Genomic DNA, 16739 nt, shown 5'->3' with positions numbered 1-16739 from the left:
GCAGTCAAAAATCCAAGTATAATTTTTGAATCCCCAAAAACTTAACTGCTAATAGCCTACTGTTGACTGGAAGCCTTACCAATAATATAAAAAGTTGATTAACTCAAGGCTGGTTGTGTTGATTCACGCCTGTAATCCCAGCACTTTGGGAGGCCGAGGCGGGCAGATCACAAGGTCAGGAGATCGAGACCATCCTGGCTAACACGGTGAAACTCCGTCTCTACTAAAAATACAAAAAATCAGTTCGGCGTGGTGGCAGGCACCTGTAGTCCCAGCCACTCGGGAGGCTGAGGCAGGAGAATGGCGTGAACCCGGGAGGCGGAGATTACAGTGAGCCAAGATTGCGTCACTGCACTCCAGGGTGGGGGACAGAGCGAGACTTTGTCTCAAAAAAAAAAAAAAAGTTGATTAACTCATATGTTGTATGTTATATGTATTGTACACTGCATTCTTACAATAAAGTAAGCTAGGGAGAAGAAAATGCTATTATGAAAATCATAAAGAGGAGGAAGTAAGTTCATTAACTGGAAATGGATCATCATAAAGGTCTTCATCCTCATGGTCTTCACCTTGAGTAGGTGGAGGAGGAGGAAGAGGAGGGGTTGGTCTTGCTGTCTCAGGAATGGCAGAGGGAGAAGGAAATCCACATATAGGTGGACCCACACAGTTCAAACCCATGTTTTTCAAGGCTCAATTATAGCTGGAAATAATAGACCCTGTTACAGTCCACACTCTTGCTCATCAATATTCATTTCCCTCTCTTCAGCTGCAAAATATACTCCTCCCCTCCCCAGGGGAGACTTCCCAACAGTCCCATCCAGTTGTAACACCAGACTCAAGCTCTAGAATCTCATGATGCTCATCAAATCTGGATGTGGCTCTTCTTGGTATGGAAACATAAAAACTAAAAAGACAAATTACCCGTCACCCTCGCCTGACACAAACACACACTTGACATATGGTGGTGGACCAGGGTCAGGCCAACCACCAAAAACATTCCGATCTGGAAAGCAAAACATGGGATACCCATAGCGGTTAGAGGCTCAGAGCAGTTCTGAAACACTGTTGGACAAAAACCTTGGGGTGAGGAATTTTCCCTCAATTAGCTGCTTCTGCTTCCTAGAAGTGACCCTGGATGACATTGTTCTCCAAGATTCCCAGGAAAGCTGTCCTTTTCCACTATTCTTGTACTTACTCTATGAGGGCATTGTGTAATACACCCTTCCTGGGACCCGTGTAGCTTATCCTCTTAATTGCTTGAGCCCATAGGTTGGGAAGTCCAAAGATCTTTTTTTTTTTTTTTTTTTTTTTTGCGACAGAGTCTCGCTCTGTCACCCAGGCTGGAGTGCAGTGACACAATCTCGGCTCACTGCAAGCTCCGCCTCCCATGTTCACACCATTCTCCTGCCTCAGCCTCCTGAGTAGCTGGGACTACAGGTGCCCGCCACCATGCCCGGCTAATTTTTTTGTATTTTTTAGTAGAGACGGGGTTTCACCATGTTAGCCAGGATGGTCTCAATCTCCTGACCTTGTGATCCGCCAGCCTCGGCCTCCCAAAGTGCTGGGATTACAGTAGTGAGCCACCGCGCCCGGCCCCAAAGATCTTTTAAAGTTTGGAACAGTTATAGTGTCTTTTAATCCAAGATTGTTGGCTCTTGGCCAGTATAGCTCTCAAGGACTTAGTTATATTTTTATCTGGCTCCAATCAGTTATGCTAATAAACACATCCACAATTATTTTTGAGACATACCTCTCTCTAAACTTAATAACAGGCTTCCTAGGAGAGTCACTTAACACATTCAGAGGTTTTTTTAAAGAGGCATTGATTTGTTTTAATAGGGCTGTATTATTACTTAAAGCATTTCTTTATTTTATCTCTTACTAGTTGGAGATGAGAAACAATTGCTCTTGGTGCAGTGCCTGTAATCTCAGCACTTTGGGAGGCTGAAGCCAGAGTATTGCTTGAGGCCAGGAGTTCGAAACCAGCCTGGCCAACATGGTGAAACCCTGTCTCCACTAAAAATACAAAAATTAGCCAGGTGTGGTGGCACATGCCTATAATCCCAGCTTCTTGGGAGTCTGAGGCAGGCAACATAGCCAGACCCTGTCTCTACTAAAAATACAAAGATTAGCTAGGTGTGGTGGTGTGTGCCTATAATCCCAGCTTCTTGGGAGGGTGAGACAGGAGGATCACTTGAACTCGGGAGGTGGAGGTTGCAGTGAGCCAAGATTGCGCCACTGTACTCCAGCCTGGGTGACAGAGCAAGACTCCATCTCAAATAATAATAATAATAATAATAATAATAATAATAATAATAATAATGATAAATAAAATAGCTGGACATGGTGGTGCATGTCTCTCATCCTAACTACTTAGGAGGATGAGGCAGGAGGATCACTTGAGCCCAGATGTTTGAAGTTGCAGTGAGCTGTGATCACACCACAGCATATCAGCCTGGACCACCAAGCAAGACCTTGTCTCTAAAAAAATAGAACTAGAAATAGAAAAGGGGGCTTTGAGAAATGTGGGGATAGGAAGATAACAAGATCATTACGAGAAAAAAAAAGAAACAATTGCTTCTTTCAATGCTGCAACGCCAGGAATTTCTGAGTGGTTTTTATTTTTGGCTTGCAAATCAACCAGTTCTTTCCTGAGCTCATCTCTTTCTTGTAGTGCTCTGTTAGATGCAACTAATTTCAATTGTGAATCACGGCATTCTGTTTCACAGACTTTTTACCTAAAGCCACTGGACTCGGATTCAATATCTACCTGTCCTCCAAGGTATCACAGGCAACAGTTTTACCAAATGTTTTGCTATCGTATTACAGGGATCTGTGTCTTTCCAGCCTCCAGTCACGGTTTTCTCATTTTTCACTGCCTGGCTCCGGAACCAGTACATTGTATTTTAGAATTTTGGTTATGGTAGCCTCTTAGTTTTATGTACCAATTTCTCTATTTTTGACATAGACCAACAATGGTCTAAGTTATGCTGCCGTAGCAAACAAGCCCCAAATCTCAATGGTTCATAGCAACACGGGGTATTCCTGACGTGAGCTGTCCATTGTGATTCAGCTGTAGGTGTTCCCCACTTTATCCTCATTCTGAGACCCAGCCCGAAGGAACAGCCTCTATCTGGGGCATGTAATTCTCATAGCAGAGGGAAAGAACAAATGTTAGAACCACACAATGATTCATAAAGCTGTGAATTAGATGTGGTAGGTGTGACTTCTACTCACATTTTATTGGCCAAGAAAGTGACACTACTGGCCAGGCGCAGTGGCTCACACCTGTAATCCCAGCACTTTGGGAGGCCGAGGCGGGTGGATCACCTGAGGTCAGGAGTTCGAGACCAGCTTGACCAACATGGCGAAACCCCGTCTCTACTAAAAATACAAAAATTAGCTGGGCGTGGTGGTGCACACCTGTAATCCCAGCTACTCTGGAGGCTAAGGAAGGAGAATTGCTTGAACCCGGGAGGTAGAGTTTGCAGTCAGCCGAGATCACGCCACTGCACTCCAGCCTGCGAGATGGAAGCGAGACTCCATTTCGGAAAAAAAAAAAAAAAAAAGAAAGCGACACTATCAAACCTAATATAAATGGAGTGGAAAAGTACAATCCTCTCTCGGGGAGGGGCAGGATGTAATCAGGAACTCTGCACCTCTCCTTCAGCAGCTTTTCTTCATGAACATGACTTTGAACTTGTGTTTTTATCTTGTTAGAACAAGATTCATGGCCAGGCACAGTGGCTTACACCTGTAATCCCAGCACTTTCAGGAGGCCAAGGCAGGAGGAGTACTTGAGGCCAGGAGTTCGAGACCAGCCTGGGAAACATAGCAAGACCTTGTCCCTACAAAAAATTATAAATGTTAGACAGGCGCAGTGGCTCATGCCTGTAATCCCAGCTACTTGGGAGGCTGAGGCAGGAGGATGGCTTCAGCCCAGGAGTTCAAGGCTGCAGGGAGCTATGATCACACCACTGGACTCCAGCCTGGATGACAGGGCAAGACCCTGTCTCTAAATTTTTTTTTAAACGATACATAATTAGGCCGGGCGTGGTGGCTCAGGCCTGTAATCCTAGCACTTTGGGAGGCCGAGGCGGGCGGATCACTTGAGGTCAGGAGTTCAAAACCAGCATGGCCAACATGGTGAAACCCCGTCTCTACTAAGCATACAAAAAAATTAGCCGGGCGTGGTGGCGGGCGCCTGTAATTCCAGCTACTGCGGAGGCTGAGGCAGGAGAATCGCTTGAACTCGGGAGGCGAGGTTGCAGTGAGCCGAGATCTCGCCGCTGCACTCCAGCCTGGGCGAAAGAGCAAGGTTCCATCTCAAAAAAAAAAAAAAAAAAGATACATACTTAAACCAATATGGGGATTGCCAGAGTGTTGGTAAATTATAAAATTTTTAGAGACGTATGCATTATATAAAGGGTTTCACCATTCTAAAGTACACGAAGTACGCAGGGTTGACAGCAGATGGCTGGATGAATGGGAAACCAGACTGGCGGGTGGCATTTTTTTTCTCCAGGAATCTAAAGCGAAGGGAATATGTTCCACTCTCTATCATTCCAGTAAGTCCCTGCAAGTTCACGAGTATACTTGGAGCTGAACAGGATGGAAAACTGTTCACCTGATATCCTGAAATGCTGAGACAAGTTTCTGCAGAGCAGCTGTGGGTCTGGCCTGTCATGGCCCAAGCCGACTTCCCATCTCCGCATGCTTCTGACCATCTCACTACTCTTTATCTCCACAGTTTGACATGCAAAGGATAACTCTGGAAGAGTTGAAGCACATTCTCTATCATGCCTTCCGAGACCACCTAACGATGAAGGACATTGAGAACATCATTATCAATGAGGAAGAGAGCCTGAACGAGACCTCGGGGAACTGCCAAACAGAGTTTGAAGGAGGTAGGTGCCCCTGCTGCCATCCCCTCCCCGGTCCGGGACAGGCCAATGCACCACACTCTCTATATGAAAAATGCATTCACACACAGGCTCCTGGGCTGATGTGGCCTTGTACTGAAGCCAAAAATCCAGGACTGAGGTTAAAAATCTTTTTTGCTAAGATGCGGTGGGTTTCATTTTCTCCATCTTTCTCCTCCAAATTCTGCATTTTTTGCAGAATCTCCACTGACCCTGTCCCTTCTCTCAAGGCTCTCTGAGGTCTGCGTGTGATTGGATGTGTGGTTTTGTGCTGTTTGCCTTCTCTTGGTTGTGGCTGCATGGGGTGGTGCAAAGAGCCTATTTTGGCTGTCCAGCAAACTTGGGTCGAGTCCATTGTGTGACCTTGGGCAAAGGATGGACCTTCTCTGTGTTTCCTCATCTATAAACATCAGGATAATTACACCTACTTCGCAGAATTCTCAGGAATGGATGACCTCTGTGTTCCCAAATGCACTGGCCAAAAAAAAGAAAAAAAAAGGGACAGAGTCCTCTGATGAACTTAACCAAGTAGTTATAGAAGAAATAAGGTTCTCTGGAGGCCAAAAAAGAGACCCATGAAAGGTTAATTTTTTTTATTCATGAAAGCAAATTTAAAGAAAAAAGAGAGCCTACTGAATCTCCTAATCAGTAGAGAATTCCTGAGAAGCTAAAGGATGTAATCCTTCTTTCCAACTTTGAAAATCAGAGTGGCTTTAATAGCCCTGTTGTATAGAAAAAAATCTTTTAATTACATTAAAACATCATATAGCAGGCTATCGGCGACTTTTCTGTTCAATGCTGACATTTCTTAAGGAGGTCAAATTTTTTTTCTTTTCTTTTTTTTTTTTTTTTTTGAACATTTAAATAAGTCAGTATACATAGTTGGGAAGCTGTCACATAGACACTAGAAGGATATATTTGGTTGCCTGGTCTCGTAGCTGTCTCCCTTAGAGCCAGAGAGTGCTATGGAGGGAGGCTAGTGTGCTTGGAGCTGAGCTGGTCCCAGGCACCAGAACTGTCCATGCAAACCCAGGCTCCCATCAGCCCTGTCTTGGCTGAACTGCTGCATCATGGACCCAGCATTAAAGGCCACGACAGGAGGGAACAGGAGATGGCCTATACTCTGAGGTTGCAAACAGTGGGAGAGAGGGAGTAGTGGAGTCTGTTGCAAAGCAGAAAGCAATGATCTCTTCTGAAGTCACTCAAATTTAAACACTGCAAAACTGCCATGCGCATCAAACAAAACCCAGCTGTGGTCCTGAAGTTGCCTTGGTCTCCTTGCTGTGACAATGGGGTGATAGCATCAATGACTGTATTTGGAGTGGGAGTCACACTGATCTTATAAGGGCAGGATGGGGTGGTCACAGCCAAGGCCATTTCCAGCAGGACATGCGAGGGTGAGGAGGGGTGAGGAGCGAAGGGATTGAGAACTGAAACTTGGGAAAACAGCAGACCTGGCCTTCCCAATCCATCTCGCTTGGGGCTGACAGATGATGTGAGCCCCACACAATGAAAGCATGTGGGGCTCAAGCGCTCTACTGCTAGTGAGCACTCTTGAGATGGGTGGAGAAGGGTATTTTTGGGTATCATCTCATTTTCCACAACAGCCTTTGTTGGTGGATCAGTGTTTGGTTCAGGGAAATGTCATAGATCTTAGTAATTTGGGAAAGGTCAGGCTATACTGGGAAATAATCTAAATTCGAAGTAAGGCCTTTTTATTTCTCAAAACCTTATACATTAATAAGTGCCTGACAAAGGGGCTACCAAATAGAAGCCTTGCTGGGTTTGCTTTAATGATTTGTCAATAGCTTATTTATAATTAATGTAATATGATTAATATATAATGATCATTAATAGCAATTATATTTATTAATAACCATAATGCAAGTATTAATTATGTTTATTAAAAAGTATTAATGCTTATTGTTATAAAATAATTATTAATGTTTATTAATAATTATTACCATAATGGTTAATTAATAATTTTAAGTCAGTGCAGTGCCTGGACTAATAATTGTTACCATTATTAATTGCCATTAATAACTATTAGCCCAGGCACTGCACTAAGTGGCTTAACATTAACCATTATGGTAATAATTATCACAATAATATTTAATAAATATCATAATTAATAATTATGGTAATAATTATGGTATTATCTAACCATGGTTAGGTACCTAACCATTACCTAACCAATAACTATAGTAGTATTTTTGTTTTGTTTTGTTTTGTTTTGTTTGTTTTTGAGACAGAGTCTCACTGTGTCACCCAGGCTGGAGTGCAGTGGCGCAATCTCTGCTCACTGCAACCTCTGCTTCCCAGGTTCAAGCAATCTTCCTGCCGCAGCCTCCCGAATAGCTGGGACTACAGGCGCCCACCCCCATGCCTGGCTAATTTTCGTATTTTTAGTAGAGACGGGGTTTCACTGTGTTAGTGAGGATGGTCTCAATCTCCTGACCTCGTAATCCGCCCACCTCGGCCTCCCAAAATGCTGGGATTACAGGCGTGAGCCATCACACTCGGCCTAATTTTTGTATTTTTAGTAGAGATGGGGTTTTACCATGTTAGCCAGGCTGGTCTTGAACTCCCGACCTCAAGTGATTCCCCCTCCTCAGCCTCCCAAAGTGCTGGGATTACAGGTGTGAGCCTGTTAGTCCAGGCACTGCACTAAGTGGTTTAAAATTCATTATCTTATTTCATTTAAAAAAGCTGTTATTTTGTAATTTGCACGTTGCATTCTTGTATGACCTCTGGGACCGTCATTACATAATCCCTTTTGCATACTTTTATCTCAGAGAAACTTTGCAAAAACATTATGTCAGGGTTGTTTGTCCCCCAGACACAAGCTCGTTGATTTGTGTTTAGGTTTAAGAATTTTTCAAGCGTGATCAAAGTGATGGGTGAATATATTTAATGCTCACAGGCCTTTCCACATGCAAGAAAGAGCCTCCCTGGTTGCATTTTGGGCAGAGGTGTCTAGGAAGAGAATACTGAGTTCCTGAGTCTACCTGCTTAGCATCCTAGGACTAGAGGAGTTTGTCTGAGACCCTGTGGCTCACCTTAGACCCTTTGCTTCCATATTGCTCCCATATCCACAAACGGGGGCCCGTTGGCATTTTGAACCTTTCCCTTCTTCTATCAAGACCTGATTGCACAGCTGCATTGCTTCCACCTCCTAAATCTCCCTCTCCTCCTCCCAGCCTTGAGCCCTTTGGGGCCTCCCCATCTCTCCCAAATTGTCAACTCCTCCCTATCCTCTTTTGCCCTTGGCCTAAGCTGCGTGCCTTGTCCAGCCACGTCAACCATGCCCTTGCTGACGTCCTGTTACAGGACCACCAGGTTCTTATGCCCACTGTTCAGTAATAGACCAATACACTGAGACAGCAGGGTTTGCAGCAGAGAAACAGTTTAATGACAGTAGGGTAGCTGAGCAAGGAGACAGGAGGAACCCTCAAATCCATTCCCTGAGGAGTGTTGAGCTAGGGTTTTTAAGGGGATTGTGGAGGGCAAGAGACTGAAAAATTGAGGTTGTTGATTTGATGAAACCATCAGGATGTGGAAACTGCATTCTTTGGTAAGTCAGCTCCCTGGGGGGGTCCTTCAGACCAGCTGACATCAGTAGTCTCACTGACATGCAGAACCTAAAGAATATCTCAAAGGGAAAACTTAATGTGTTATACTGTTCAAATTGTTATCAATAGGGCAATTAAGGGGAACTATAATGGCTCACGCCTGTAATCCCATCCCTTTGGGAGGGCAAGGTGGGTAGATAAACTGAGGTCAGGAGTTCGAGACCAGCCTGACCAATACGATGAAACCCCGTCTCTACTAAAAATACAAAAATTAGTCAGGTGTGGTGGCATGTGCGTGGAATCCCAGCTACTCGGGAGGCTGAGACAGGAGAATTGCTTGAGCCCAGGAGGTGGAGGTTGCAGTGAACCAAGATCGCGCCATTGCACTCCAGCCTGGGCAGCAAGAGTTAAAACTCCATCTCAAAAAAAAAAAAAAAAAGGGGGAAACTATAATCGTGTGTGTGTGTGTGTGCGTGTGTGTTTGTGTGTGTGCATGCGTGCGCATGTGCACACCTGGCTTTCTTCTTCATTAATTTTAATTTTTAAGTTTTGAGGTACATGTGCAGGACGTGCAGGTTTGTTACATTTAAATGTGTGCCATGGTGGTTTGCAGCACCTATCAACCCATTACCTAGGCATTAAGCCAGCATGCATTAGCTATTTTCCCTGATGCTCTCCTCTTCATCCCCCACCCCCCAACATGTGTTCTCATTGTTCAGCTCCCACTTATGAGTGAGAACATGCAGTGTTTGGTTTTCTGCTCCTGTGTTAGTTTGCTGAGGATGATGGCTTCCAGCTCCATCTATGTCCCTGCAAGGACATAATCTCATTCCTTTTTATGGCTGCATAGTATTCCATTGTGTATATGTACACACTTTCTTTATCCAGTCTATCAGAAAATGGTGTGGCAATTCCTCAAAGATCTAGGACCAGCAATACCATTTGACCTAGAAATCACATTACTAGGTATATTCCCAAAGGAATATAAATCATTATATTATAAAGAACTATAATCTTATAATAGGGTCTGTGTGATTCTGGGGCAATAGGCAGCAAACGCCTATGAGGAAGCAAGTTGGAAAACGAGCTGACCTCACGATCAACACTGAGTGTGTGTCAAATTTGGTTTATTTTTGTTTCTCTCCTGCCCTTCTTCCTTGATTAATTTTCTAAGGTGTATCGGGGCAGAACAGTTCAATCTCAGATCCCTGACTCACTCTGTCTGCTCCCTCCATCCCAAGTCTTGATCAATCTAGCACCTAACTGTGAAGGGCCAAGATGGTTTCCTTTATTTCTTCCAAGTGATGAAATTATTTTCTCATTAAACTGAATCCTCCTCGCAACCCCACATGACCAATGAGAGGGAAAGGAACGGGCTGGGCCTCTTCCCTCAGCCCCAGAGCCCCCACTCAGGTCTTCTCTACTCTTGCTAACCCACCCCTCATCCCTAGGAATTTCTTTCTTGCTGCTCTCATTAGAGCAAACAGGCAATCACACCAATTAGGAAGGTCTTTGCCATCAGAAGGTGGAAGAGCCCATCTGCCTCTTCACCAGAAACTAAGAGATGGGCAAAGAAACAGACATTTTGTGGCAGAGATGGAACTTAAAGAATCCCACATCAGAGGGCTGGGAGCTCAGCAGAGCTGGAGGTGGGACTGAGATCTGGAGCATGGAAAAGATTTCAAAATGCTGCTGTGGGCAGCACAAGGGACAAGGACTCTATTAGAAATTAATGGGAGGACTTGAAAATGCCATCAGCATCCTTTTATTTTTTATTTTATTTATAGTTTTTTTATATGGAGTTTCGCTCTTGTTGCCTAGTGCAATGGCACGGTCTTGGCTCACTGCAACCTCTGCCTCCTGGGTTAAAGCAATTCTCCTGCCTCATCCTTCTGAGTAGCTGGGATTACAAGCATGTGCCACCACGTCCTGCTAATTTTTGTATTTTTAGTAGAGACAGGGTTTTGCCATGTTGGCCAGGCTGGTCTCGAACTCCTGACCTCAAGTGATCTGCCCATCTGCCCACCTCAGCCTCCCAAAGTGCTGGGATTACAGGCATGTGCCACCGCACCCGGCTCATTTTTGTATTTTTAGTAGAGACGGGGTTTTGCCATGTTGTCCAGGCTGATCTCGAACTCCTGACATCAAGTGATCCTCCCACCCTGGCCTCCCAAAGTGCTGGAAATACAGGCATGAGCCACGGCACCCAGTCAGTTTATCTATTTATTTATTTTAATAACATAAAGAGAGTCCTGCTGTGTCACCCAGGCTGGAATGCAGTGGCACAACCACAGCTCACTAAAGCCTGGAATTCCCAGGCTCACACAATCCTCCTGCTTCAGCCTCCTGAGTAGCTGGGACTAGAGGCATGTGCCACCATGCCAGGCTAACTTTTTTACTTTTGTAGAAACAGGGTCTTGCTGTGTCACCCAGCCTGTTCTTGAACTCATAGCTTCAAGTGATCCTCACACCTCAGCCTCCCAAAGGACTGAGATTACAGGTGTGAGCCACAGTGGCGGGCCCATGTTATAGCAATGATTCTATTTTTCATTTGTCTGAATTTTGGGTCTGATAATTTTACTAAGAGGTGTTCAGATGGTCTTCATTAAGTGAGCAATATTGACTATTCCTTCTACATGAATGGAAGAATAAAGAATAAAGAAAAAAAATAAGACCCCAAAGATTGTGGCACTTTTGATGGGAAAGGTTTGTTTTTGGTTTGATTTTGTTATCTTGTTTAATTTTTAGGTCAACACAAACAACAGACACATGCACGCACACACACACACACACGCACACACGCACACACATACACAAATACACAGCCCCTCCAGTTAGCCAGTCTGCCTTATCTTTGTGGTAGGAGCACCCTGCAGTCATATGGAAGCATCACCCTTTTCATTTTCTCCCAAGGAAGGGACAAGAATAAATGGGATGAAACTCCAAGCTGGATAGTGGGCAAGCCTGGCTGGGTGCAGTGGTTCCTGCCTGCACCCAGGCAGGAACCCAGCACTTTGGGAGGCCGAGGTGGGAGGATCACCTGAGGTCAGGAGTTCGAGACCAGCCTGGCCAACATGGCAAAACCCTGTCTCTACTAAAAATACAAAAATTAGCTGCGTGTGGTGGCAGGAGCCTGTAATCCCAGCTACTCAGGAGGCTGAGGCAGGAGAATCACTTGAACCCGGGAGGCAGGAGAATCACTTGAACCCGGGAGGCAGAGGTTGCGGTGAGCCGAGATTGTGCCACTGCACTCCAGCCTGGGCAACAGAGCAAGACTCTGCCAAAAAAAGAAAAAAGAAGGCAAGTCTTCCTGACTGCTCCAGGAAACCCTGTATCAGGGGCTCACATTGCATATAGAATTCATTTTCCTACAGCACCAAAAGGAATTCCCTACAGAAACCCTTTTGAAGGCAGGGAGGAGGCTAGAAGACCCTAGCTCAGGGGTCTGCAGTCGACCTTTCCATCAATCACACCTGGCTTCCCGATGGAAAATCACTCAAACTGAGTCAGGTGCTGACCACATTCCACCCGCGGTGCTGGGTGCTTTGTGCATATGAATTCATTTCACCCCTCTGAATTCAGGAACTCTCTGGCATTACATAGTATTAGAACTTTATATGTCCCCAGTATCATGAGAATATTTGGTTAAAAGCATGGCTTTCAGGCACTCCCAGTCTCTCAGATATCTCTGAATCCCGTAATTATGATAAAATATGCTTGCTATACTTTTTTCTTTTTTTTTTTTTTTTTTGAAACAGGGTCTTTTTCTGTCATCCAGGCTAGAGTGCAGTGGCGCGATCTCAGCTCACTGCAACCTCCACCTCCTGGGTTCAAGCAATTCTCCTGCCTCAGCCTTCTGAGCAACTGGAATTAACAGGCATGCGCCACCATGCCCGGCTAATTTTTGTATTTTTAGTACAGACAAGGTTTCACCATGTTGGCCAGGCTGGTCTCCAACTCCTGACCTCAAGTGATTCCCCATCCTCGGCCTCCCAAAGTGCTGGGATTACAGGCGTGAGCCCCCGTACCCAGCTTGATATACTTTTGTGTTACTTGTCAATCTTTGCGTCCTAATTTTTTGGAAAAATTACCATAGCCTGGCAACATAGCAAGACCTCTTCCTTACAAAAAGAAAAATTTTTAAATTAGCCAGGCATGGTGGTGCATGCCTGTAGTCTCAGCTATTCGGGAGGCTGAGGTGGAGGGATCACTTGAGCCCAGGGGTTCGAGGCTGCAGTGAGCTATGATTGCACCAGTGCACTTCAGCCTGGGCAACAGAGCAAGACCCCAACTCTGAATAAAAAACTTACCAAGCCCATATCCCCATAACAGGTTGGACATTTAAGTATGTGTCTACTGAAAGTACCCATTCACCATTCATACTGAATAAGGGAGTTTTTAAGGATGTTTTGCCTCAGTTCCACCCATTTTAGGCACCAGACATTCTTGGTTTTAGAGATCATAAGCTCAATGACACTGAGATGAATGTATATCTTATTATTTGGTTCCAGTTGCTGGCATCTATGGAATTCAGTGGTCTTTGTGGTTGAATCATCTATTTGCCGGTCACCAGATTCTTATTAAGTGCTCCCATGACACATTATACTATCTATTAAGGTTGATGGTGCTTGCTTCCAGGATGTTTACTGTTTAATCCATATGGATGCAGTCCAGAAGGAAGAGGGTGGAAGGGAACTGTCCCGCATGCCTGCCAAGTGCTGGTCATTTATTAGGTTAGTGCACAAGTAATTGCGGGTTTTGCCATTAAAGGGAATGGCAATTTTTTCTTTCTTTTTTTTTTTTTTGAACACAGTCTTGCTCTGTTGCCCGGGCTGGAGTGAAGTGATATGATCTCAACTCCCTGCAACCTCCACCTCCTGGGTTCAAGCAATTCTCATGCCTCAGTCTCCTGAGTAGCTGGGATTACAGGCGTGCACCACCACGCCCAGCTAATTTTTTGTATTTTTAGTAGAGACGGGGTTTCACCATGTTGGCCAGGCTGGTCTCGAACTCCTGACCTCAGGTGATCCACCCACCTCAGCCTCCCAAAGTGCTGGGATTACAGGCATGAGCCACTGTGCCCAGCAATGGCAAGTGTTTTAACGGCAAAAACCGCAATTACTTTTGCACCAACCTAATATGACCACATTGCGTTGACCCCTCTGCATGGCCCTGAGAGACAAGTTCTGTTACCATTTTCATGTAGATTAGGAAACCGAGGCTCCACAAAGTGAAGTCATTTTTCCCAAGTCAAATAGTGGCTAAGAATTTTAACCTGCAACCTGGGCAACATGGCAAAACCCTGTCTCGATTGATAGATAGATAGATAGATAGATTAGATAGATAGATAGATAGATAGATAGATAGATAGATAGATAGATAGATAGATAGATACATACATACATACATACATACATACATACATACATACATACATACATACATAACCAGGCATGGTGGCAGGCACCTGTAGTCCCAGCTACTCAGGAGGCTGAGGTGGGAGGATCACTTGAGCCTGGGAGGTTGAGGCTGCAGTAAGCCACAGTCGCACCACTTCACTCCAGCCTGGGTGACAGAACGAAACCCTGTCTCAATGTTTTTATAAAAAGAATTTTAACTGGATGAAGAAAATGTGGTACATATACACCGTGGAATACTATGCAGCCATAAAAAGGAATGAGATCATGTCTTTTGCAGGGGCATGGATGAAGCTGGAAGCCATTATCCTCAGCAAACTAACACAGGAACAGGAAACCAAACACCGCATGTTCTCACTCATAAGTGGGAGTTGAATAATGAGAACACATGGACACAGGGAGGGGAACATCACATACCGGGGCCTGTCGGGGCAATGGGAGGGAGAGCATCAGGATAAATAGCTAATGCATGCGGGGCTGAATACCTACCTAATGGGTTGATAGGTGCAGCAAACCACCATGGCACACGTTTACCTATGTAACAAACCTGCACATTCTGCACATGTATCATGGAACTTAAAATAAATTTTTTAAAAAAATTGCTGAGTCAAAACAAAGAAAATACTTTTAACCTGGGTCTACCTGTCAATGCCCAGCCCTGGCCTCTTCATTGGTCACCCTGGGTCATTTACCTGGGCTTTGGCATTTCAAAGTCTTCATATGAAACGGTGCTTCATCACCCATGCTCATTTTCCATTTCATTGCCGACGAAAGCATATTATATTTGGAAGTTGAGTAGAAGCACAGCAAGATCTGTGTGTGCGCCCTCTTAAGACACATCCCCCAAGTGTTGTCCCTAAATGGAATACCAGCTGTCAGATTTTTCTAGACATTCTGACAACCGGCACGGGAGAGGCAAGTAAAGCGAAATCACCAACTGGGGAATAAATAGTTTCTGTGAAAGACAAGACAGAGCTGCTCTGAATCACTCAGCGCTTCCATATGAGGGACAAAAGAAACAAGTGCCAAGGATGGTGACACAAGCCAGGCAGCCCCAGGAAGCCCCCTGGGAAAGAGGTGTGGATTCTGTGCCAACTAGCTGTGTGACCCTGGGAATGTTGGTTAACTTCTCTGAGCCTTATTTTCCTCATCCATCCCATGAAAAGGCTGGATGATGATGGTCATATTTAAATACAGAAACTTCTGGGCTCAGTGGAAGGTCAGAAGGAATTCTGCAGCCAAATCCAAGGTTCCCAGCTCAGTCCTCCCCGCTGAAGTCACAGCGTTCCTGTCGGGCTGTCAGGTTCACACCTGGATGGGGAGACCTGCCCCATCACCTGGCCATGCACGATGGTTCTCTCATGCCCATCTAAATAAAAAGGGCACAATATGTCATCAACACCATCTGTTCGCAGTTCTCCTGTGCTGTGACTTTCCTGAAATAAAACCTTTCTCCTTGGGTAGACATAGGAGGTTAAGGAGCTGAGGTCAGTAGCCAGTGGTGAGACAGAGGACAGTTTTCAAAGAGATTTGGGACTTCAGACAAAAAGGAATTTTTCTTCTGTTTGGGGACCCTTCACAGCACACCTGTAGGAAGCAATGAGATTCTGAAACAGAAAATAGAGACCCAGCTGGGCACGGCGGCTCATGCCTGTAGTCCCAGCACTTTGGGAGGTTGAGGCCGGTGGATCACTTGAGGTCAGGAGTTCGAGACCAGCCTGACCAACTTGGTGAACCCCCCATCTCTACTAAAAATACAAAAAAAAAATTAGCTGGGTATGGTGGCGGGCACCTGTAATCGCAGCTACTAGGGAGGCTGAGGCAGGAGAATCGCTTGAATCCAGGAGGTGGAGGTTGCAGTGAACTGGGATTGCACCATTGCACTCCAGCCTGGGCCACAGAGTGAGACTCTGTCTCAAAAACTAACTAACTAAATAAATAAATAAATAAAAAGACCCAGAGAGCTGTTTTGTATAAATAACACTGAAACAGAGCTGGTTAAGAGCTCCAGCTCTGCACCCAGGACGAGCCTGGCTTAAAATCCTTCCCCAGCATGCCCTCACTTGAGTGAGGCACTTGGGTAAACATCGAGAGCCTCATTTTCTCCATCTGTGAAAGGGGAATCATGATACAATCTTCCTCATGCAGTTGTTTTGAGGATTAAACAACATCATCCATGACAATATTCAGTACAAAACTCAACATATTAGTAAGCACTGGAAGTGAATGAATGAAAGGCAAGGCTAACCAGTCCCTAGCCCCAGTTATCTTCTTCTAGTTATTTTTTTTACCTGGAGACATTGCTGAACATGTGCTGCTGCTGGAGCTCCACGTCTTCATGGGGCAGGAACCAAATGCAGGGGGTGGGAGCCTTGCTGTTGACACATTCGTACCCGGAGTCAAATCACTACCCACATTGGGGGTATCAAGGATATTCATCAAGACTCTCAGCTGGGCGTGGTGGCTCATGCCTGTAATCCCAACACTTTGGGAGGCCAAGGCAGGTGGATCACGAGGTCAGGAGTTGGAGACCAGCCTGGCCAACGTGGTGAAACCCCGTCTCTACTAAAAATACAAAAAGAAGGTAGTCGGTCATGGTGGTGCATGCCTGTAATCCAGCTACTTGGGGGGCTGAGGCAGGAGAATTGCTTGAACTCCGGAGGCAGAGGTTGCAGTGAGCTGAGATCACACCACTGCACTCAAGCCTGGGTGACAGAGCAAAACTCCATCTGAGAAGGAAAAAAAAAAAAAAAGACTGTTACCAGCCAGGCGTGGTGGCTCACACCTGTAATCCAAACACTTTGGGAGGCAAAGGTTGGAGGATCACT

The 16739-nt window shown here is 45.3% G+C and overlaps 1 protein-coding gene across 3 annotated transcripts in view; it reads left to right on the top strand.

Annotated features, from left to right (window-relative positions):
* CALN1 (calneuron 1) overlaps positions 1-16739 on the top strand; it is a 634846-nt gene that overhangs the window by 599069 nt on the left and 19038 nt on the right. For all 3 annotated transcript variants that reach the window (XM_055392700.2, XM_063708594.1, XM_019031704.4), the window contains one exon: positions 4751-4907. In XM_055392700.2, coding sequence (XP_055248675.1) covers positions 4751-4907 — 157 coding nt within the window. The remainder of the gene's footprint in view (positions 1-4750; positions 4908-16739) is intronic.

This window comes from Gorilla gorilla, chromosome 6 (assembly GCF_029281585.2).
Source record: "Gorilla gorilla gorilla isolate KB3781 chromosome 6, NHGRI_mGorGor1-v2.1_pri, whole genome shotgun sequence".
NCBI classification, from domain to species: Eukaryota; Metazoa; Chordata; class Mammalia; order Primates; family Hominidae; genus Gorilla; species Gorilla gorilla.
The sequence above is the reverse complement of the archived record's forward strand: the minus strand, read 5'-3'. Positions and strand labels throughout refer to the sequence as shown.